Raw genomic sequence first — 22,848 nt, forward strand, 5'->3', positions numbered from 1 at the left:
AATCTGCGATTTCTGAGGCTGGTGACTCGGGTGAACTTATCCTCCGCAGCAGAGGTGACTCTTGGTCTTCCTTTCCTGGGTCGGTCCGCATGTGAGCCAGTTTCTTTGTAGCGCTTGATGGTTTTTGTGACTGCACTTGGGGACACTTTCAAAGTTTTCCCAATTTTTCAGACTGACTGACCTTCATTTCTTAAAGTAATGATGGCGACTCGTTTTTCTTTACTTTAGCTGCTTTTTTCTTGCCATAATACAAATTCTAACAGTCTATTCAGTAGGACTATCAGCTGTGTATCCACCTGACTTCTCCACAACGCAACTGATGGTCCCAACCCCATTTATAAGGCAAGAAATCCTACTTATTAAACCTGACAGGGCACACCTGTGAAGTGAAAACCATTTCAGGTGACTACCTCTTGAAGCTCATCAAGAGAATGCCAAGAGTGTGCAAAGCAGTAATCAAAGCAAAAGGTGGCTACTTTGAAGAACCTAGAATATGACATATTTTCAGTTGTTTCACACTTTTTTTGTTATCTATATAATTCCACATGTGTTAATTCAAAGTTTTGATGCCTTCAGTGTGAATCTACAATTTTCATAGTCATGAAAATAAAGAAAACTCTTTGAATGAGAAGGTGTGTCCAAACTTTTGGTCTGTACTGTATATAGTTATGAGTGGTATATATTTGGAATATACATCAGAGTGAGAGAGATCCAGACCCGCTCGAAATCTATCCATATACAATAGCCAACATACAGGAAAGCATGTGAGAGAATAAGTATATATCTAATGTGAATTTATATCTCATATACATAAATATCCATAATAGATATGTGCAAAAACAAGCATACTTTTTTTATATGCATTAAACGTAAGACAAAAGTGTAATGTGAACCTGGCCTTACTAAATGGAGAGATAATGTTTTTCAGCTGCAATGAGCTGCAGTACTCTCAGTATGCCTCTACTTGTGACAACGTCCAAATCCAGAAGCTTCAGAGTGATGGATACTGCCTGAAACTGACCGACATGAAAGGCTTCTTCCAGCCATGTTATGGTCTGCTCGATCCGGTTCCCTTTTACGAGTCTTGTTTTTTGGATGGATGCTACAACACCAAGAAGATTCAGTTGTGTGGCTCTTTAGCCGCCTACGGAGAAGCGTGCAGGTCCTTCGGAATCCTAAGCACGGAGTGGATTGAGAAGGAGAATTGCTGTAAGTCTGAGAGATATTGTAGTTTTTTGGACTATTGAGATGGTAAATGGACAATTAATATAATATAAGTTTTTGTAATAATTATTTATAAAGCGCCTACATATTCTGCAGCATTGTACAAATGGGTAGATGACAGAGGACTAATGAACAATTACGCAGAGGGAGAGGTCTCTACCCATAGGAGCTTCCAATCTATGAGACGGAACAATTGTCCCTTGAATTCTCGTATAATCGTTCGAATTTCTGAAATTATCGTCACATGATAGCATGCAGCAATCCAACAAGGAATGATGAATCCTTTATTTTCCATGGATCGGTCAAATCACTGCCACATTCCCTTGTCTAATCAGAAATTTCCCAGTTGTTAGCAGTGTAAATGCTCTTGGGGCGAATGAGCAAACATCGAAAAATATTTAGTGATTGTTGTTTCTTGCAATTTAATGTTCATTCTCGATCAGTGCCCACTTGTTAGCTGTATTTACATGCTGCAGTGGAATGGGGCTGAACGACCATTTCGATGATTGACTTCAGTGGGAGCAGCGCTGCAGTGACGAGCTCAGTCCTTTACAAAATTGACAGAGCTGTCTGCTTCCAGCCCTGGACCTACTTCCAGTTAATCGGCAGGGGTGCGGGGCACCAGACCCCCGCCAATCAGCTAGTGGTGGCCTATCCTATGGACCTGTGGAGGGAAATTTAATACTACCACTTTACAAAGCTTTTGAATGTGCAGTACAGTTCTGGGCACCAGTCCATCAAGTGTGCCCTGGAGCTGGAAAAAGTGCAAAGAAGAGCAACTAAACAGATAAGGGTCTTAGTTATTGAAAGATTAAAATAATTAAATTAATTTAGTCTTGAGAAGAGACGTTTAATGGGGGACATGATTAACCTGTACAAGTATATAAATGGGCTATACAAAAAATATGGTGGAAAGCTGTTCCATGTAAAATCCCCTCACAAGACAAGGCAGCACTGCCTCCGACTGGAGAAGAAAAAGTTCAGTCCCCAGAAGCGTCAACGTTTCTTTACTGTAATTACTGTGAATGTGTGGAATAGACTTCCTCAGGACGTGGTCACAGCAGGAACAGTGGACAGTTTTAAAAACGGTAATTCTTAAAAGTAAATAACATTAACGCTTATAAAAAATGAGTAGACCTCGGAGTCGCACTCGGCTTTTCTAAAATTCACACCCCCATCTATCCCTTGGTTGAACTTGATAGACTTATGACTTTTTTCAACCGTATTAACTAATTAACTTAATAAAAATTGCAGAAAATATGCCCTATGTTATCCTATCGGGTTGAAAAGTCTCAGTCTCAGTCCCTGCCCTGTGTTCCGCTGCGGAATAACATTCTGCTGCATAAATAATGAGGTGCTGCAGATTTTCTAAAGCAGAATGTAACATTATGTCCATTTGTGCAACAGTCTAATATTGTCCTGTACATGTTTTCATTTATAGCAGGAGTGATTGAAGACCCTTGTGTAGGTGCAGACTGCCCCAACAGGAGTTGTGAAGTGGACAATGGAGGAGAGCTTTGTGGCTGCATGGATCCACCAGTCTATGGAAACGGTACAAGAGTTTAATCCCATCGCTAGGTCTTTAGGATCCATTATTGATATATAACATCTATTAAAGGGGTTTTTCGAGAGTAAAACATTTATGACTTATCCTTAGGATAGGTCATCAATATCAGATGGATGGTGGATGGTCTGACTCCTTGCCCCCCAGCTGATCAGCTGTTTGAAGAGGCTGCGGTGCACCACACCTTACCATCCTCTCTGGAGAGCAGCAACACGTGGTGATACCTCGACAGTGTCCGGGGGACTCAGCGTAGTGTTGGGACCACCCCAAACCCAGTCACTGTAGCTGCACCACTCACCAGCACACAGAGGCCTCTCTAAACAGCTGAACGGTTGGGATGCTGGGAGTCTGTCCTCCAACGATCAGATATTGATGACTTATCCTGAGGACAGGTCATCAATATGGTACTCATGGAAAACCATTTTAATGCATACCTCCAGACTAACAATGATGACTGGACTGTTTGGATTCCTATGTACTGTAATTGTGCTCAGTTTTTCTATGAGCTTGCATGTTTGACATGGCCTTTTCAGAGATGAGCTTTTCTGGTAATCAAATGATTCAAAAAAACTCCTTCTTGGTTAGCTGTGATCACTGGGAGGAGTTGCAATAATCCACACATTTCCCTGGCAGTGGCCAGGAATATCAAGTATTACATAGCACCCATGTCATAAATGACCACAGAGAGTCCTCAAAAGTGGAAGCTGCTCTCTACTCTTGATAAGAGGACACCCAGAAACAACATTATAGAGAGGATCGTGCCAATTAGCCGCTATGGTGATCTCCCTTTCTCATTTTCTAATGTCAATGCTACAACACTATATTGTTTGGCATTCTGCAAAGTGTATCTCCAGCTACAAACAAGTTTTCAGAAATGAATAGTACAGGTGAATATAAGGAATTTTGTAATATATCTAATTAAAGCATTATTCTCCTCTCCTGGGCTTCTCGGGCTGCTTTCCTCCTCTTTCCCTTCACTCAGCTTCTTATCTCTATTAGCTTCTGTCTCAGTCTCCAGCCTCACACACAAAAGTCTATAGAGAGAAGAGAAGGGATGAAGAGCCTGCTACTAAGTGATTTATTACCTCACTTTGAACAGTGGTAGAGCCTTATCATACTAGAAATAGTAGAATCAAAAGTGCTGTGTACTAGAGCTAAGAAACTGTATTTTGCGTGTCTTTCATCCAGCAGCCTCCTCTTCCCCCTCCTCTCTCCATAGATGTCAATATTCAAATCGGGAAAGAGCAAAGCAGTTTGATAAAAGCAGATAGAAATCTTTTTTCTTTAATATGATATATTACAAAGTTTTTTATAGTCACATGTACTATTCATTTATGGAAAGTTATTTTTATAACTGGAGGTACGCTTTAATTAGGAGCTCCAGTAAACCAGTATTAATAATTTTATTGTTTATTTATTATACTCACTAAGGCTGGGTTCACATCGCATTTTTCCCATCCGTTTAACGTATACAAGAAACGTATACGTTAAACGGATGCCTCAGACTGATGCCATACAGTGGCATACATTAACCAGAGAATTCCACTGTAATAAAAATATATATATACGTTTTTTCAAGCGGACTCTGCAAGAAAGTGGTGTGCTGCATTTTTGTATCCATTTTGTTCTAACGTATACGTCAAATGGAGGCATAAAACGTGATGTGAACCCACCCTTATATAGATACATATTCTGCGGCGATTTACAGACATCATCAACACTCACTGTCCTCAGTGGAGCTCACAATCTAAGTTTCCTATCAGTATGTCTTTGTATTAACGTTTTTTATGAATGCAAGTGCAGTTTGGGCACTAGGAAAATTGCCTTTACAGCAAATGTATGATCCGGACTTCTGCAACTTTTCCATGATCCATGTTTGCCTTTGACTCCAATTGTAAAAAAATTACAGTAGAAAAATCCCAAAATACAGATGTAACATCCATTAAATTAACAGCAGGCACAATCTTTTAATAGCAAATTGTGCCACGGTGCTTTACACTGTGTACATAGGGAAGCCATTTCATTAAAAAGTGTATGGAGGGTGGGCCAAGAAAATGTTATAGGTACAGCATAGTCATCTTGCCTGGTCCTTTCAATCGAGAAGTAGGGGGAGCGACTGGCAGAAGAAGTAGTTGGAGCAGGGGTGCACAGAGTGACTGAGGCCCACCCTAGATACACTTACTTGCACAGGGATTAAAAGTATTTTTTTCCAGAATGTAGCAACGGATAACTAAGCGAAGGTATCATTACATTCAGCTGAGCTAGTCCTACAAGGCATGGTTTATCAGTGAATGTCCTGGTGACAGTTTCTCTTTAATGGCTGCAACATCTGTATGTCAAAACGACATTATTTTGGCATGCATTGGGTCCATAGAAGTCAATGGATGTGGCTGTCAGTCATATATGTTCGGAACATTACGGGGGATTGAAATATGTTACAAATATTGTATGCTGTATCGTCTGTAAAATTCTGCCATCTATGCTTAGAGGGGTTATCCAATGTCATAAACAGGCCCCCCATGTGTCGGGCCCCTCACACGCATTATACTTACCTGGATCACCGCTCCCTGCGTCGCTCCTGGTCCCCGCACCGCCGCTGCTGCTTCTCCCTGTACACAGATGAAAACATCCGGTGTCGGGGGGGGGGGGGAGCAGCCAATGGCAGGCGGGGACGAAGCCGACCCTCCCTAGCGTCACCCGCCTGCCATTGGCTGCTCCCCCTGACACCGCAGCGGTGGTGGGGGACAAGGAGTGGCACAGGGAGCGGGGAGCCAGGTAAGTATATTCCGTGGGGTGGGCCCGGCGCATGGGAGGGACTGTTTATGACATTGAATAACCCCTTTAAGTATGGTGAAGTTCCCTTTTACTTATCACAGCCTGGTGCTGACATGTTACTTTTTAGACCAAATGTCCAAAAAGCTTTTGCTGTTTGTCTGGCAATCCTATAATCATAGGAGTACAGCTATCACTGAGTCATTTGAAATCCACCAGTTAAAGAGGACCTCTAACCTCTCCTGACATGTTTGTTTTACAAATTACATTCCCCGTGTAATAACAATTCTGGAGCATCTATTCTCATGACTCTGTGTTGTGCCATTCCTCTATTATTCCTGCTTGAAGTTTTGAATGAATTACTAGCAGTTTGCAATCAAGGTCCAGAGGGAGGTTACCAATTGGGCGTGTGTCCCTGCACAGTCTGACACTGGCAACACTGATCGGAGAATGTCAGACTGTGCAGGTACACGCCTCAACAAGTGACACCCATCTGGACCTCTGTTGCAAACTGCTGGCAATTCATTCATACCTTTCTAGCAGGAATAATAAAGGAACGGCACAGCACAGAGTCACAAGAATAGATGCTCCAGAGTTGTTATTACATGGGGAATGCAAGCAGTTAGTAAACCAGACACCTCAAGATAAGGGACAGCTCCTCTTTTAGAGAAAGTGTTGCAAATCATGTATATCATAGTTGTAAAATACACAAAGGGGTATTCCGGTTTTGGCAAAAAAAAAAATTCAGGATCTCATTTAATGGTTAGTTCTCTATGTGCCTGTATAGACACTCATGACATCATTGATGCCGAAGTGACCTGTAAAGCTGCCCAAATGGAAGTGTCCATATCGAAATGCAAACTGTTCCAGCTTGGTTTTGAGAGGGAAGGCGTGCGGATTAATGACAGGCACTGCCCCGGCATCGAGGGAGAAGATTTCATATCTTTCCAAATAAATAACACAAAAGGCAACTGTGGGAATATCGTACAGGTACAGGACAACGACCTCTTCTGCATAACCATGATTTCTTCTCCTTCCTCCTATCAGCCCCTGGTTGTTCAAAGTCTAACCTGACTACAATGAGAACAGTTTTTATTTTAGCCCTGGCATAAACAGGGTCATACACAGTGACAGGAGGATAGGAGTAGTGGTAGTAGTAGTGTGTGTCCCTGTGTATACCTTCTGCCCTGGCACATGAAAGCAGTGGAACTACTACTCTAGTCCTACCTGTCCTTTCCTGTCTTCAGGTGTAGCAATCTTTAACGTGTCAAATGTAGCACTGCATATCCTGCTAATTCCCTTACCATTAGAACTGCGTGCTAAAACATAGCAGGCTGTCTGACAAGTTAAAGTGTAACTGTCATGTGTTTTTATTGGCTAGTTTATTAGAGCTAGGCATGTATACCTGAGTTAGTCTGTCAATGATTGTCAAAAGATCTGTAATTACCTTATAATAACAGCTTTCATTAATGTACCCTGTTCTTCCACTGGTCACTTTAAAAACCGTTGCTCGGGCTTGTCTGTCTTCCCTTTAATATAAACAGAAGACAGAGGGGCGGTCCTTCGCACTGCATGCCTGCATTAGGCTTCAGAGTGAGGAGGCGTGTCTCTCAGTAATCCAATCTGATTGGCTGGCAGAAAGCTGCTGCTACAGCAAGTGTGTGTGTGGAATGAGGGAAGGCAGTTTTGGCCTCAGAGAACTGGCAGAGGAGCCATCTTGAGAAGATCTTCATATTGTAAGGATTAAAACAGCTGTAACTAAGGGAAAAACTCAAGGAAAACAGTGGTAAGTGAAGAACCTAAAAATTGCTTTATGCTAATGCTGCAGCAGCAGTAACATATGCTAAGATCAAGGGTGCACTTAGCCTTTCTGCTGCCTGTGGCAAAAAACGGAAACGATGCCCCAACCCCCCAATGCCAATTTCTTAACCTAACCTCTTCCCTCCATACCATACCCACTGTGCTTCCCAATACTATACTGTAGAAACAGATAATCCCCCTTCCGCTGCCCTGAGGCAATCGCCTCACCTCATTGGTGGTGCACCCCTGGCTAAGATTTATTTATTTAATTTTTTTGTAAAAAACATGACAGTTACACTTTAAGGATTGCTACATCTGTAAATCTGTCCTAAGTAAAATGCATGAAATGACAAAAAAATGACAATCATATTAATGATTTCTGAGTTGGCGGCCGATTGTTGAATCGAGAGGGAAGCAGAGATGACGTGCACCCAGTCTGAACAAGAGTTTTCCCATTACGGACAATGGTAGCAATGGGCGCTCTGCCTTAATCAGCGCCAAGTCCTCCACCCTTGGTCATCCATGTCAGATTTGACATATTTGAGGGTACTACCACACGGGACAGATACACTGCAGATTTGCAAACACAGTATTGATTATATTTCATCTACAAGCTGGAACGCAGTGCAATTTGACCTGTGGTGTGAATTTTAGGGATTGTCCGAGATATTGATATTGGTGGCCTATCCTCAGGATAAGTCATCAATATTTAATCGGTGGGGGTCCACCTGCTGATCAGATGTTTGAAGAGGACGTAGTGCTCTGACGCTGTAGCCTCCTCACAGCTTACCAAGCACAGCGCCGTCCATTGGATAGTTGCTGTGCTTGGTATTGCAGCTCAACACCATTAACTTGAATGGGACAGAGCTGCACCTAGGCCACATGACTGATGAAAGTGACGTCAGTAGCTTAGGAAGAGGCCGCAGCCCTCACTGGAGCACTACTGCCTCTTCAAACAGATGGTCGGCAAGGGTGCCGGGAGTCAGATATTGGGGACCTCCTGAGCATAAAGCATCAATATCAAAATCGCGGACAACACCTTTAAAACTGCAGCATGTTAATTTATGCTGCAGATTACCAAGATTCAAGTCTTTGCGAGGCAAATAGTGTAAACCACGGCAAGTAAGCAGCAAAATCGGCAACAAATCCACATGTAACACCTGGATTTTGTGTAAATTTTGCTGTGGAAATTCCGTCCCCTTGTGGCTATACCCTTAATCTAATAGGAACCTACTCCATGTTGTTGGTCCCTGTTAAAGGAAAAAATGTTTGTTTTAATATATGCAAATGAGCCTCTAGGAGCAATAGCGGCGTTACCGTTACACCTAAAGGCTCTGCTCTCTCTGCAACTGCTGCACCCTCTGCACTTTGATTGACAGGACCAGGCAGTAAAAACATCATCACGCTTGGACCTGACTTCTCCTAAAGTGCAGAGGACGCAGCAGCTGCAGAGAGAGCAGAGCCCTAGTTGGAACGGTAACACCCCTGTTGCTACTAGAGGCTCATTTGCACATTTTAAAACATAATTTTTCTCAGCAATGCGGGCACATATGAACATGGGACCAACACAGATGCCACGTGCACATGAAACAGGTCAGCCAGTGTCATAGGGACAAATCTGCTGACAGGTGCCCTTTAAATTAATCGAAACCCGCTCATCTCAATCCTTATTTCCCTGACATAAAACAAGATCACTATTTCAGCCCCCAGTCTTGTATATATGAGAAATATGGCTCTAAATAAGACATTTGCCAGTTGATGGATAGTCCCCCATTTATTAGTAACATTACAAATCTGCATAGATCACCATGGAACAAATACGACTTGCATGCCTCAGATCCAGAAATATTTCCTCTGGATCCTCATTTTCCTGTCCTATTGCCGTTACCCAGTAGAATTGTGACCTGTTCTGCATTACCTTACAGTCTAACGGCACTCACATCATGTACAAAAATACTGTGTGGATAGAAAGTGCAAACAACACAGGTAACATAATTACCCGGGACCGGACTATCAATGTGGAATTCTCCTGTGCGTATGAATTAGACATCAAGATCTCGCTGGATTCTGTCATACGGCCTATGCTCAGGTAAATTCTTATATCATACTTGGGGTAGGTTCACATCGGCGACAGGTAAATCTGGTAGTTTGTTCTGGCAGAGGAGCAGACTTCCAGAGTCACCGTATCCCACATAGGTGGACTCTAACGCACATTGCCGGGTACTCCCAGATTCCTATACACTATAATTGGATTTTATGTAAGGGGATACATAGGGTAAATGTCGGCATTCTACAGCAAAAATACAGCTACATGTAGCAGTATTTTTTCAGCTTAATGACAGCATTTATGCAGGAAAACTATGGGATCCCATCAGTTCCCATTATAGTGAATAGGAATCAGGGAGTAACCGGCAGTGTGCGTCAGAGTCCGCCTGAGTCAGCTACAATAATTCTGTTAGTCTGCTCCTCTGCCAGAACAGACTACCGGGTTTACCTGATGCAGATGTGAACCTGCCCAAAATTTTTAGTAATATACACAGTATGAATGTGAATTTCTGTTTCCAAAAATACATTTTTTACTACAGTTTAAAATCCAAAATAAAATGACATAGTGCCATGGAATGAATGCTGACATTTTGATAATTTAATCACCAGGAATGCTGAAGCTTCATGCTATTGACCAATTTAGGACCTCCCAGTTTTGCCCCTGGCTCTGCCAAAGATTACTCCTAAAGGGAAAACTGCAGGGCAGCGGTTGACAAATCCGATTTCCCATTAAGTCCCATTTAAGATTCTGGGGCAGGAGCATCTGGTCAGCTATGGCCCATTATATTAGTGATATATTAGCACATACTATTTCTGTTGTATGACATCTATACATATTTATGCCCGAACCAATTAAAGACGGATGTGCTCAAAAACATAATGGTGCCGATTTAATAACCCTGTCAGTGTAATCCTAGACCAGGTCGTCACAGGATGCGCCAGGTTTATCCCGGTGGCTGATGCTGGATGATACATTTGGTGCATCTTGCTAGAGCTTAAATACTTTCCCCTAACCTCTCACCACCTATGTGTTGGCATACTTTGGAGTCATTTTGTCACACCTGGTTGTCACACCTGGTTGCACTTTAAGCTCGAACCCTTTCCACCAAATTACACCCATTGTCTAACGATGAGCAAAAAAGCATCTAAATTACATAATAAATGTGGCGCAAGGCATGTATTTCAGTTTTTTTGTGCAAATTGAGCCAGAATTCTTGAGCATTTAGCTTAGTAAATCTCCCTGATATAGTACTAGACACAGAAGAAGCAGCAATACAAAGATCATGGCATAGAAATACTGTACAGTTAAAACACCCAAAATTGCAGTCTTAAAGGGGTTGGTCCTCATAAAGGGGTTGTCAGCAATATCTGATAGGCCCAACGCCCTGACGTAGCTTTGTCTCTGAAACTACACAGTTCTATCCATTATATAGTGGACAGAGCCGATTTCTGCAGCGCTGCTCACATTTAAGTTAAAGGAGTTGCACCACTAATATAAATGTATCCCGACCAATATACAGTATATCGCTGTTCCCAAAATACCACCATTTTTTCCTGAATCTTCCTTTTGAAAAGTTCTCAGCCTACCATTGCACCCTGTGGCAAATCAGTTTTGATTTTAAGTTTCTGTTGGTTATGTCCTACATTGGAGCCTCGTAATGTAGGACGTAGGAAGCCTCATTGGTAAGAACAAGGGGCGTGGTTATTGTCACATGATCTGCTGATGTCAGGACACATTTCACTGCCCTGAGGCATGATGGGACAGCACATGACAAACTATAAAGTAGGATTCAAGCATGGGAGATAAGAGAAAACTGCAGACGAGGTAAATGTGAAAAAAAAAAAAAAAATTCAAGGAGGAATGGCCTAGAATAATTGATGGAAATAAACTTTTGAGTGAAAAGTAGTTTATGGCACAAACCTTTTAATGGGTGCAAGTACTGTCATTGCAAGCTCCATTCACTGTGCAATAGACGGAGCTGTGTGCTAGCGGGGCAAACCTCTGGTCCCACAGCTACCCTGAAAGAGCGGATCGGCGAGCAGGGTGTCAGACCCATGTTGATCAGATATTTTTGGCTTTCCTGCAGACAGGCCAATGGTAGTAAAACTGCAGACAACCCCTTAAGGGAAGAAAATATGGGAATTAAAAATTTGGCACAGACAATTCTAGGCTAGATGGGCATGGTCTTCTCAATGAGATTCCATATGCTATATGAATGCTGTTTATGTCTTTTTTCTTGTGGGACAGAATAGCATAGACTACCACACTATTCTGTACCGCAAAAAAGAAGTAGGCCAAATGGAACCTAAAGATAAATTCTTTGGCCTCAATTTGCTACATTGTAACAAATGCATCCTGTGTTATATGTATAAATAAAAAAAATTGTTATTCAAACATATATTCCTGATGGAAAGCCCAGCGGAGGACTACATATAATGAGTCTTCATAATAGTAACAGCTTACACAGGTACAGATGTGTCCTTCCTTACCTTTCTTCTTGGCTGGACATGTCCTGATACGAGATGACCACCATCGCGAGATGACCAGCTTTTCAAAACAACATGATTTTGTGATATTGTGTCACGAGATGTCTATCCTATTCATGGCCACCCAGTGGCAGTCTGACAAGGGTTTGCTAGTATTGTATGGGTTTCACGAGAAATTGGAGTCTTTGCCAAATTCGAGCTAAGGACCAGATTGACACATCCATATGAGGATTAGAAGAAACAGGGAAGGGATGTCAAACTCGTGGCCCTTCAGCTGTTGCAAGAGTACAACTCCAAGCATGCCCTGATAGCTGTAGCCTGTCCGGCATGATGGAAGTTGCAGTTTTTCAACAACCGAAGGGCCACTAATTTGGCATCCCTGAGTTATGGTGTTTTTGGTGGACATGCCCTTTGAATAATTATACAATTCCAATAATGTGAAAAGTTTTAATTACATTTCAAACCAACAAATAATGTAAAATGGAATGAAAATATGTCAAAAATGATGACGCTTTATCTACTTTTACAGTGTAATAAATCTAACTGTCCCCACTCAAGAAGGAAGTTTTACCACCAAGATGGCATTGTATAAAAATGCATCATATAAGCATCCATATCGTCAAGGGGAAGTAGTGCTTACAACTCGAGATGTCCTCTTTGTTGGTGTCTTTGTGGTCGGAGCAGACTCTACTCATCTGATACTGATACTAAATAAATGCTATGCAACTCCATCAAGAGACAGTAACGACAAGCTCCGCTACTTCATCATTGAAGAAGGGTGAGTATATGACATACATGGTGTGTGGTAGGACTGTGTATATAAAAGGCTGAATTGTAAGATACAAAAGGCTTAAAGGCTATGTATACCTTTAGAGGTAATTTTTGTTTATGATTGCATTTTACTCATTTTTGGATAAAAATCATATTTTCAGTTGGCCTTTATTAAAAATCTGTCACAAAGAGTTAACTGTTTTTCCAACTGTGTGACTGGTGCTTTCACTTTCACTTTGTGCCGGTCATCTAATAAACCTTATCTCTAAACTACTAAAAGGTCATAAACACTTATTTAAGCCACATTCTTATCAGTAAGATAAGAACCGAGCAATAATGAGTGTTTATAATGTCAGAGAGCAGAGATAAGGAGCCGGACAGCTCCCCAACGGACGGAAAAGAGAGAAAATTCAGAGGCTGCTTCTAGAGCATCTCAGCTCTGTACAGAAAAAGGACTCAGTATTTTTAATAAAGACCAATTGAAAAAATGATTTTAGCTCAAAATGAGTACACTGCAATAATAAAAGAAAAATTGTCCCCAAAGGTGTACATAGCCTTTAAGTCAAAATTCTGACTTTCCTATATCAGAAACATTTATTTTTGTGTAATTTTTTTTGTTATAGGGTTCTTTAATGTTATGCTTTTTACCCTTTGCCATCTGTCTTTACAAGAATGATATTACAGATAATAATTTATGTAAAATAACTAGATATAGGTGATGTGAAGTGGCACAAGGTTATTGGGTGTGTATAGATGGGCATTAGGCAGAGTTAGAGGCATGACTTAGTGTACAAAAAATTTGCCGTGTTAGTGGGGTGTACAGGAAAAGTTGCCAAAATGATGCCCCTCTTTCATGATATCACTTGCTGTAACCTGCTCTACTAGCCCCCTGCATTCACTTCATGGCAATTATACAGTTAAAACTGAGAGTCCTTTTTCAGTTTTCTGGTACAAATGCAGGAGGAAACATGGAAATAAATATTTCCCTATTACCAGTATAACGTGCAGACTGCATGCAGGGAGCAGGCGGTGCAGGAAGTCTGTGACATGAATCCTCAGCCAATAGCTGCAGATAATTGAGTAATGTCAGAGAAGGGGCATCATTTTGGCAACTTCTCCAGTACTGCCCAGTAACGGGCAGACATTTTGTAGTTTCCTGTGGTGTTACGAGTATCATGGAAACTTGCAGTTAAGGTGACGAGAGTGAAGTAATTAACAGCCCTGGTATCTCATATGACCCTAGTACATCCATTTTACTAATTATGAAAATTTGTCCGTACTTACAGACATCTTGATTATCACATGTCTTTCATAAAAAAAATTTCAAAGTGTTTCCTTAAAGGGAGTCTGTCAGCAGTTTTGATCATGCTAAATTGCTGACAGCACTAGCAAGGGGCTGGAAACAGCAGGGCAAACATACTTTTTGTGGAGCTTTAACCATCAGGAGTAGTGAGAATATGAAGTTTTATTCAGCCAGATTCTTCTTTCCTAAGTGCCCAGTAGGCAGAGATTCCCTATGAAGTGCTCTCTGCTTTAATTTGCTTCACAGCCCCTCCTCTCTGCTACAAGCAACAGTTATAGTGGTCTCCTGGTTGGATGCTACAGCTGTCACTCAGGGTAGAGGGGAGGGGCTGTGAAGCAGCTAAATACAGAGAATGAAAGCTCCACCTCTTGGGCACTTGAGAGATGAGAATCTGGCAGAATAGTTCATATTCACACTACTCCTGATGAGAAAAGCTCTACAAAAGGTAAGTTTGTTACAGCTATCCCCAGCTCCTACCCAGTGCTGTCAGCAGTTCAACACCATGAAAACTGCTGACTGACTCCCTTTGTTATATCAATATTTTATAAGAGATTATTAAAATTACATTTTATTAATCAGGTGTCCAAATATCAAAGACAACACCATTGGAATAGAAGAGAATGGGATTTCTCTAACGTGTCGCTTTCACGTCACGGTTTTTAAGTTCATAGGCGATTATGATGAAGTTCATCTCCATTGTGCTGTATCTTTGTGCGACTCTGAAAAATATTCCTGTAAAATTGTAAGTACCAAGCTATTGTGGTAATATAGCAATCAGACTATATCCTCTTAAAATCAACGCTATGGACGAGCATGTAATACATGGTCACACTGAGGGTCTTCAAGGTGGGAGATGGTTTTTCCAGTAGTTTTTTTTCCTGAGGCTCGCTAGCCTTGTTACTTTGTGTGAATTTAATTAATAAATTGATATCTTCTTTCTCTAGTCATTTTATAATTTTCATATCTTAAAATTATTTTTAGATGTGGTTAGATAGACTAACATCACACTTGCAGCAAAGCTATCCTGCAGGCTATTCTATTCTGGATCCGGCAAAGCCGATAGTGCCAGTTGTCCATCAGACCCTATTGACTATGATGGGATCCAGCTGCTCCCCGGGTGAAATGCCAGGATTTGCCCCAACAAAAACCTTTGCATGCAGTGATTGTTGTCTGGCCGAAGGCCGCCATTTATACCGGGGAGCATACGGATCTCTGACAGATCCCATCAATGGGCTCTAGCGGCCACTCGGCACTATCAGGCTATGTCGGACCTGGAGAACATCGGAAGGCTGTTCTCTGTCAGAACACCCTGCTGGATAGCTTTGTCGCAAGTGTGAAGTTAGCCTTAGTGGGGTTATCCCATGAATTTAAAACTCTTTTTTACTCATGTATCTAGAGAACTTTCTCGCCTTTCTGTGGGTGGGCAGCAGCTCATTAAGCACCTGCATCTAACAGGATGCATTACAATTAAGGAAGGGTTTTCACCAGCGCTAGGAATTCCGTTATAGTGTTTCGTTATAACAGAGTTATAACGAAATATAACAGAATTTTAGGATGGAATCCAAAACGGAACCCTTTAAGAGGCATGTTTTGCTCCGTCGTAATGCTTTTGTATGGGGGCACATAACGGTTCTGTTTTGTTCCATTATACATGTCATGTAACGGAATTCCTACTGTTGGTGAGAACCCGCTCTTACTCTTGTTAACCCCTTCCTCCAGTGCATAGAATATAGTCCCTCACATATAGCCACTGAGATACATATGGTATGAAATGCCTCCACAAATTCCATCTCCATTGTCTAGAGAGATCTAGCTATACATTTCAATTCCTTTAGAAGTAATAATGAATGAATGAATGAAAGGGGATGGGGACACTTCTCTATGAGATCACTACACCAGCACTGAGAGGAGGGGAGCAGGGAAGCTACCGAGCATGTGCGTCCACCACTACATGGCCTAGGAGAAGCTCAGCCCCATTTAAGTGAATGATGCTGAGCGCGATACCAATCACAGCCACTATAAATGTACACCGCTGTGCTTGGTGGGCTGCGAGAAAGCACAGGAGCGCTGGTGTCTGCTCAAAAAGCTGATCGGCGGAGGTCCCAGGTGTCAGACCCCCAACACCCAGGACCCCCTTTTAAATAATTAATTCCATATTTTATTACTTTGACAGAACTGTCCACAGAATTCTAGAAGTGCCATTGATCATGTGCAAGATTCCAAGGAGCAAATTATTTCTGTTGGTCCAATTAGAAGAAAACGTCAGTATTTTCTACTCTTGTTTTAATTTTGTTTTTATCATCCTTCCTTTTCTAGTGATAATGTGATTTAGCTTTACAATTTAATTCTGTTAAAAAAAAAAATCTTAAAATTCCCCGGTCAAACGCTCAGAACCTTAGCCTATTTTAAAAAAAAAACCATTTACTCTTCCACCCGGTCCCACAACACTGCCTGTTCCCGGCTGCTTATAGTTCTTGCTTGCCCTGTGACCGCTGCAGCCAGTCGCTGGTCTCAATGGTCACAGGCCTCAGTGGTCGCATCATTGCTAGTGACTGATGTGCCGTTCTAGCGCATGTGACCACGGGGGCCATTGATTGGATACAGCAGTCACAGTCACAAAGATGAGGGGATCAGAAGCAGCCAGGACAAGACAACAGTGAGACTTTGTTTTTTTGTTTTTTTATTGGGAACAGGTTCTGACCATCCTCTTTGAATCTATTGCCAGAGATTTGCGTGTAAATCTCGTTAGATCGATTTCACACCACAAGCATGCGTTCTTTTATGCAAAATTCTGATCTGAAACACGTTTGTGCTGTATAGTATGTATTAGTAGAGAATAGGCAAAGCAGCTGCTGCTTATGGCAAGAATCAGGCTTCAGAATACATTGTGCTCCTCACGACGATGGGACTGGTTCGCTCCCAAAACGCATTGTTTAAAAAAACTGAGGGGAAATTTATCATTCCTGCCACGCCAGTTTTCTAGTGCAAAAAAAAACTTTGCAAACCTCTTGTTTGTGACTTTTTAAATGTCATTGTGCCTAAATCTAGGCACCAATGGTGTTTTTACACCACCCTCACCATTTTCCTGAAAAGGGGGCATGGCAAGGGTGATGGGCCAGCAGGCCCATCGAATTAATCTTGTTTTACGCCAGTTTTCTGGTGTAAAAGAGGACTGAAATTTATGGCAGCTCGGAGCTGCTGTAAATTTCAATCTACAGCTGGGAGATTCACCTAATTTATGATGACTAGGCATTCCTCTCGTCATAAATTAGGAGCAACCCTTAGCAGCACCAGGGGATAGTGTAGATCTATGTAAAATGACGATCTATGATAAATTCCCCCCTTTGTGCAGTAGGTGACCCTGCCATTTTAGCAACAGAATAGCCTTCTTCATTATCAAGAGGTCAGAGGGAATTAAGAAAGCCAAGCAGAGCAATCAGAGCCTAAGAGGCACAACACATGGCTGAGACACCCTAGCTCGGCTATTTTCAGAAGTCCCATAGCAATAAATGGAGAGAATGTTGCACATGCACAGCCTGTTCTCTGTTCATGGCGAGGCCTTGTTCTTGAGATAGGAGTTTGGACCCGCACCTGTCAGACATTTATGGTATCTGATTTTATCGATATGTTATAAACTTTCAGAGGAGAATATCCCTTTAAAAAACATTTCCACGTTCATAACCGAAACAAATAGATAAAATACATGAATCTCTGCAAGTAGTGGAAATTGTAATACAGTATATTCACTTCTATTGTTCCACACTCCAGTAAACGACATGTCCTAAATAAACCCATGATCACAATGTTATACAATTAAGACCAAATTCTTATTATCTCGTAGGTTTGGACTGGTGTGAGGACAATGGAGGGTGTGAGCAGATCTGTACAAGTAGACTAGATGGACCAATCTGTAGTTGTGTGACCGGGACCCTTCAGGAAGATGGAAGAAGTTGCCGAGGTAAGGCAAGCAATTTACCCTTGGCCTCCTATGTAAGTAAATAAGCAGCTGTCTTTGCTAATATCTTAGGCTTTGTTCATACTTGCTTTAGAACATTTCACTGCAGATTCCATCATATCTGGTGGGAAAAATAGCACTGCATGCAGGATGAAGGAAGAATATGGTAAACCCCACTGGAAGTGGTAACCAGCTAAAATGAAAGCCACCAATGTGAACAGAGCCTTAGACATAGATTTTAGAATAGTATTTCTGTATAATTAGTAGTTATGTTCATAAAATTATCTTAAAGTATAAATGTGCTCCTAACTGGAAATGCAGGAACACTGAGTGTTCTTGAACTCTTTACTCAAGAGCCTACAATACCTACCATACAGACAGTCAAACTGCTGCACTGTTGCTCGTTGAAAGAAGAGAAGACTCATCTTAAGCCAGCCTCTTCCCACTACTTCGTGGATGGCGTAAACCTGATCAAGGTCCTCTCTTCATAAAGAAACCTGCTAGCTGTGGCCAAGCAAATGTGTGTTCTCAGTACGAAGAGGCAGAGGAAGCCACTGCTAGACTCCTCTGACAGAAGCTCATGTCTCCGAGAACAAATGGATCATGCACTTGAAATCCAAACTGCCCGACATTTACAATCAGGGGAGGGTCGGGAGGCCTCAAAAACATTAGACAGTGAGCCAGTACCTCCAAAATCAGTGGGTTCAACCAGGATAGATCTAGTGTGTCTTAAGCTGCTCTAGAACTTCAGGACAAAGCCAGAGTTTAGAAGGTGTGAATTCATCTAAGAATGACTTCCCAATCGTTTTGCTTATCAAAGAAATTCTGAGATAGTTTTTTCTTCACATACAGTGCTGCCCATAATTATTCATACCTCTGGCAAATTTTGACTTAAAGTTGCTTTTATTCAACCGGCAAGTAATTTTTTGACAGGAAATGACATAGGTGTCTCCCAAAACATAATAAGACGATGTACAAGAGGCATTATTGTGGAAAAAAAAACATTTCTCAGCTTTTATTTACATTTGAGCAAAAAGTGTCCAGTCCAAAATTATTCCTACCCTTCACAAACTGTCAGTCTGTGGGAAAATCTAAAAGTTCTATACCATTCCAAATAGTCCAAGCTGTTCTAAAGCATCCTAATTACCCTGATTAATTGGGAACAGCTGTTTTAATCAACTCAACAGGTGAAAAACAGCAGCTCTCTGTTTTGCAGACAAGGACAGGCAAAATGGACCTGCAAAAAAACTGATGCAACACGGACGTCACACAGATGTCATCTGTTTTTCTTGCAGATCCGTGTTTTGTGGACTGCAAAATACATACGGTCATGTACATGAGCCCTGATACTGCTGCCGACTACTCGGTGAACGAGTAAATGCTCGTTCATCGGGCAATCGTGATCTTTTTCTATCAGACCCCCATTAGGGCTCTTTCACACCTGCGTTCTTTTCTTCCGGCATAGAGTTCCGTCGTCGGGGCTCTATGCGGGAAGAATCCTGATCAGTTTTATCCTAATGCATTCTGAATGGAGTGAAATCCGTTCAGGATGCATCAGGATGTCTTCAGTTCAGGACCGGAAAGTTTTTTGGCCGGAGAAAATACCGCAGCATGCTGCGCTTTTTGCTCCAGCCAAAAATCCTGAAGACTTGCCGCAAGGCCGGATCCGGAATTAATGCCCATTGAAAGGCATTGATCAGGATCCGGCCTTAAGCTAAACGTCGTTTCGGCGCATTGCCGGATCCGACGTTTAGCTTTTTCTGAATGGTTACCATGGCTGCCAGGATGCTAAAGTCCTGGCAGCCATGGTAAAGTGTAGCGGGGAGCGGGGGAGCAGCATACTTACCGTCCGTGCGGCTCCCGGGGCGCTCCAGAGTGACGTCAGGGCGCCCCAAGCGCATGGATCACGTGATCGCATGGCACGTCATCCATGCGCATGGGGCGCTCTGACGTCATTCTGGAGCGCCCCGGGAGCCGCGCGGACTGTAAGTATACCGCTCCCCCGCTCCCCACTACTACTATGGCAACGAGGACTTTAATAGCGTCCTGGCTGCCATAGTAACACTGAAAGCATTTTGAAGACGGATCCGTCTTCAAATGCTTTCAGTACACTTGCGTTTTTCCGGATCCGGCGTGTAATTCCGGCAAGTGGAGTACACACCGGATCCGGACAACGCAAGTGTAAAAGAGGCCTTAGTCTTCCACACCCCCATATCAGACCCCCATTAGACCTCCAGACCCCCATATCAGACCCCCATTAGAATTCCAGACCCCCATATAAGACCCCCACTAGACTTCCAGACCCCCATATCAGACCCCCATTAGACCTCCAGACCCCCATATCAGACCCCCATTAGAATTCCAGACCCCCATATCAGACCTTAGATCAGACTTCAACATAAATAAATTAACTTACCTCTCCTGGTACAGCGGTCTCTCCAGCTCTCTTCTCACTGTACAGTCACCTGGCTGCCTGCAGCGTCAGGTCACAGTGCGCTCTGTATATCCTGACGCTGCAGGCAGCCAGGACACAGCAGCGTGGGCCCCAGGAAGAGCAAGCAGGAGGAGAGGTAAGTACAGCGCTCACATCGCTTCACTACCCCACCTCCTGCAAACCAGTGAGCGCATCCATAATGTGAGCACTCACTAGTATTCCCTTTATAACATGTGCTGCATCTTATAAAGAGAAAAATACAGCACCACAACCGCTGCGACCCAAATAACTAGCAGCTACCTGGTGAATAGTGATGAGCGGGAGGTGCCATATTCGATTTCGCGATATTTCGCGAATATTCGAATGAATATTCGTGTTATATTCGTCGAAATCGAATATTCGTAATTATTTCAATTATCGCGAATAATATCCGAATTTTTTTTTTCGCGTATTGCGATTATTTATCTTGATAGTATAAGGCAACATTCCTATGCTAATTGACTATGGCTAGGCTAATATGTGTATTTTACGAAATTTCGTGATTTGCTCTAACTTCGTCTCTTAGAATATTACGAATATTCTAAAAGACGAAGTTAGAGCAATATTACGAAATTTCGTAAAATACACATATAGATTGTAATTTAGCTAATATAGTGCTATAATCCCTTTTTTTTCCTCTAATTTTTTTTTGCCTCTTCTGAACTTAAGTTTTGTAAAATATGTACACTATTAAAAAATATTACTATAGCAGTATATTAGCTTAAATACAATCTATGTGTATTTTACGAAATTTCGTAATTTTGCTCTAACTTCGTCTTTTAGAATATTCGTAATATTCTAAGAGACGAAGTTAGAGCAATATTAAGAACATTTTCAAAAGCCGAAATTGCGATGCGAGTAATATAATACGAAATAATCGCATGAAGATTTCAACTTAGCACTGCTATATTCCATATTCTAGCCTAATATGGAATATAGCTGTGCTAAGTTAGCACTGCTATATTCCACACTAGGCTAGAATATGGAATATAGCAGTGCTAAGTTGAAATCTTCATGCGATTATTTCGTATTACATTACTCGCATCGCAATTTCGACTTTTGCAAATGTTCTTAATATTGCTCTAACTTCGTCTCTTAGAATATTACGAATATTCTAAAAGACGAAGTTAGAGCAATATTACGAAATTTCTAAAAGACGAAGTTAGAGCAATATTACGAAATTTCGTAAAATACACATAGATTGTATTTAAGCTAATATACTGCTATAGTAATATTTTTTAATAGTGTACATATTTTACAAAACTTAAGTTCAGAAGAGGCAAAAAAAAATTTGAGGGAAAAAAAGGGATTATAGCACTATATTAGCTAAATTACAATCTATATGTGTATTTTACGAAATTTCGTAATATTGCTCTAACTTCGTCTTTTAGAATATTCGTAATATTCTAAGAGACGAAGTTAGAGCAATGTTAAGAACATTTGCAAAAGTCGAAATTGCGATGCGAGTAATATAATACGAAATAATCGCATGAAGATTTCAACTTAGCACTGCTATATTCCATATTCTAGCCTAGTGTGGAATATAGCAGTGCTAACTTAGCACAGCTATATTCCATATTAGGCTAGAATATGGAATATAGCAGTGCTAAGTTGAAATCTTCATGCGATTATTTCGTATTATATTACTCGCATCGCAATTTGCGAAATTTCGTAAAATACACATATAGATTAGATTGTAATTTAGCTAATATGGAATATAGCAGTAAGTTGAAAACGCCACTGACTGGAGCAGCCAGGAAGCCAGGAATCCAAAGGACAGGTAAGAACAACTTTAGAGAAGTGGGAAAGAAAAAAATATAATAATAAAAAAAAACGAATATTCGAATTCGCGAATATATAGAACGATATTCTAAATATTTGCGAAATCTCGAAATTGCGATATTCGAGAAAAAAATTCGCAATTCGAATATTCACGCTCAACACTACTGGTGAATACAAGATAGGGATACGTGCCACCCACAGGGACCACACAGGGTTAAATAGTTAGGTTCCTAAGTGGGATCACCCCTGTTGAGGCAACTATTTTAATGTAGGCAGGGCTCCTGCAGTTATACAGTTCATGCAGGGCAAATTTGCCATCGAATAGCTAGCGCCAAGTCTGCCGGGGGAGCTGAGTTTGCTGGACAGATTATCTGTATCCCATCAGTTTCATCACGTCCCGACTGTGTCTACCCCTATGTCTGATATTCTTCATTGGCCTGTGCAGAGAAAATCACAGGCCATTTTTCATGGATGGTTGTTACAAAACGCTATGTCGGCATTCTTCTGTATTGATGAATGTGAAAAACGGATGGCATACTAACGCCAAGGAGAAAAAAAACTGATCAATGGAACATAGCAGGAGACCAAACTGATTCTGCGTGGATGTAAAATTGTCAGTTTTTAGCAGACAGAACACAGGTAAGTTTTATATCTCTCATCTGAATTTAGCC

At 41.6% G+C, this 22,848-nt stretch overlaps 1 protein-coding gene across 1 annotated transcript in view; it reads left to right on the plus strand.

Moving 5' to 3' along the window:
• The window catches only part of TECTA (tectorin alpha), a 180,329-nt gene that overhangs the window by 153,800 nt on the left and 3,681 nt on the right, over positions 1 to 22,848 (plus strand). The window contains 8 exon segments of the mRNA XM_044291273.1: positions 929 to 1,209; positions 2,666 to 2,776; positions 6,348 to 6,550; positions 9,286 to 9,449; positions 12,423 to 12,671; positions 14,547 to 14,709; positions 16,141 to 16,228; positions 17,809 to 17,925. Of these exon segments, the coding sequence (XP_044147208.1) occupies positions 929 to 1,209; positions 2,666 to 2,776; positions 6,348 to 6,550; positions 9,286 to 9,449; positions 12,423 to 12,671; positions 14,547 to 14,709; positions 16,141 to 16,228; positions 17,809 to 17,925 (1,376 nt within the window).

The sequence above is a fragment of the Bufo gargarizans genome, chromosome 4 (assembly GCF_014858855.1).
Source record: "Bufo gargarizans isolate SCDJY-AF-19 chromosome 4, ASM1485885v1, whole genome shotgun sequence".
Lineage (NCBI taxonomy): Eukaryota > Metazoa > Chordata > Amphibia > Anura > Bufonidae > Bufo > Bufo gargarizans.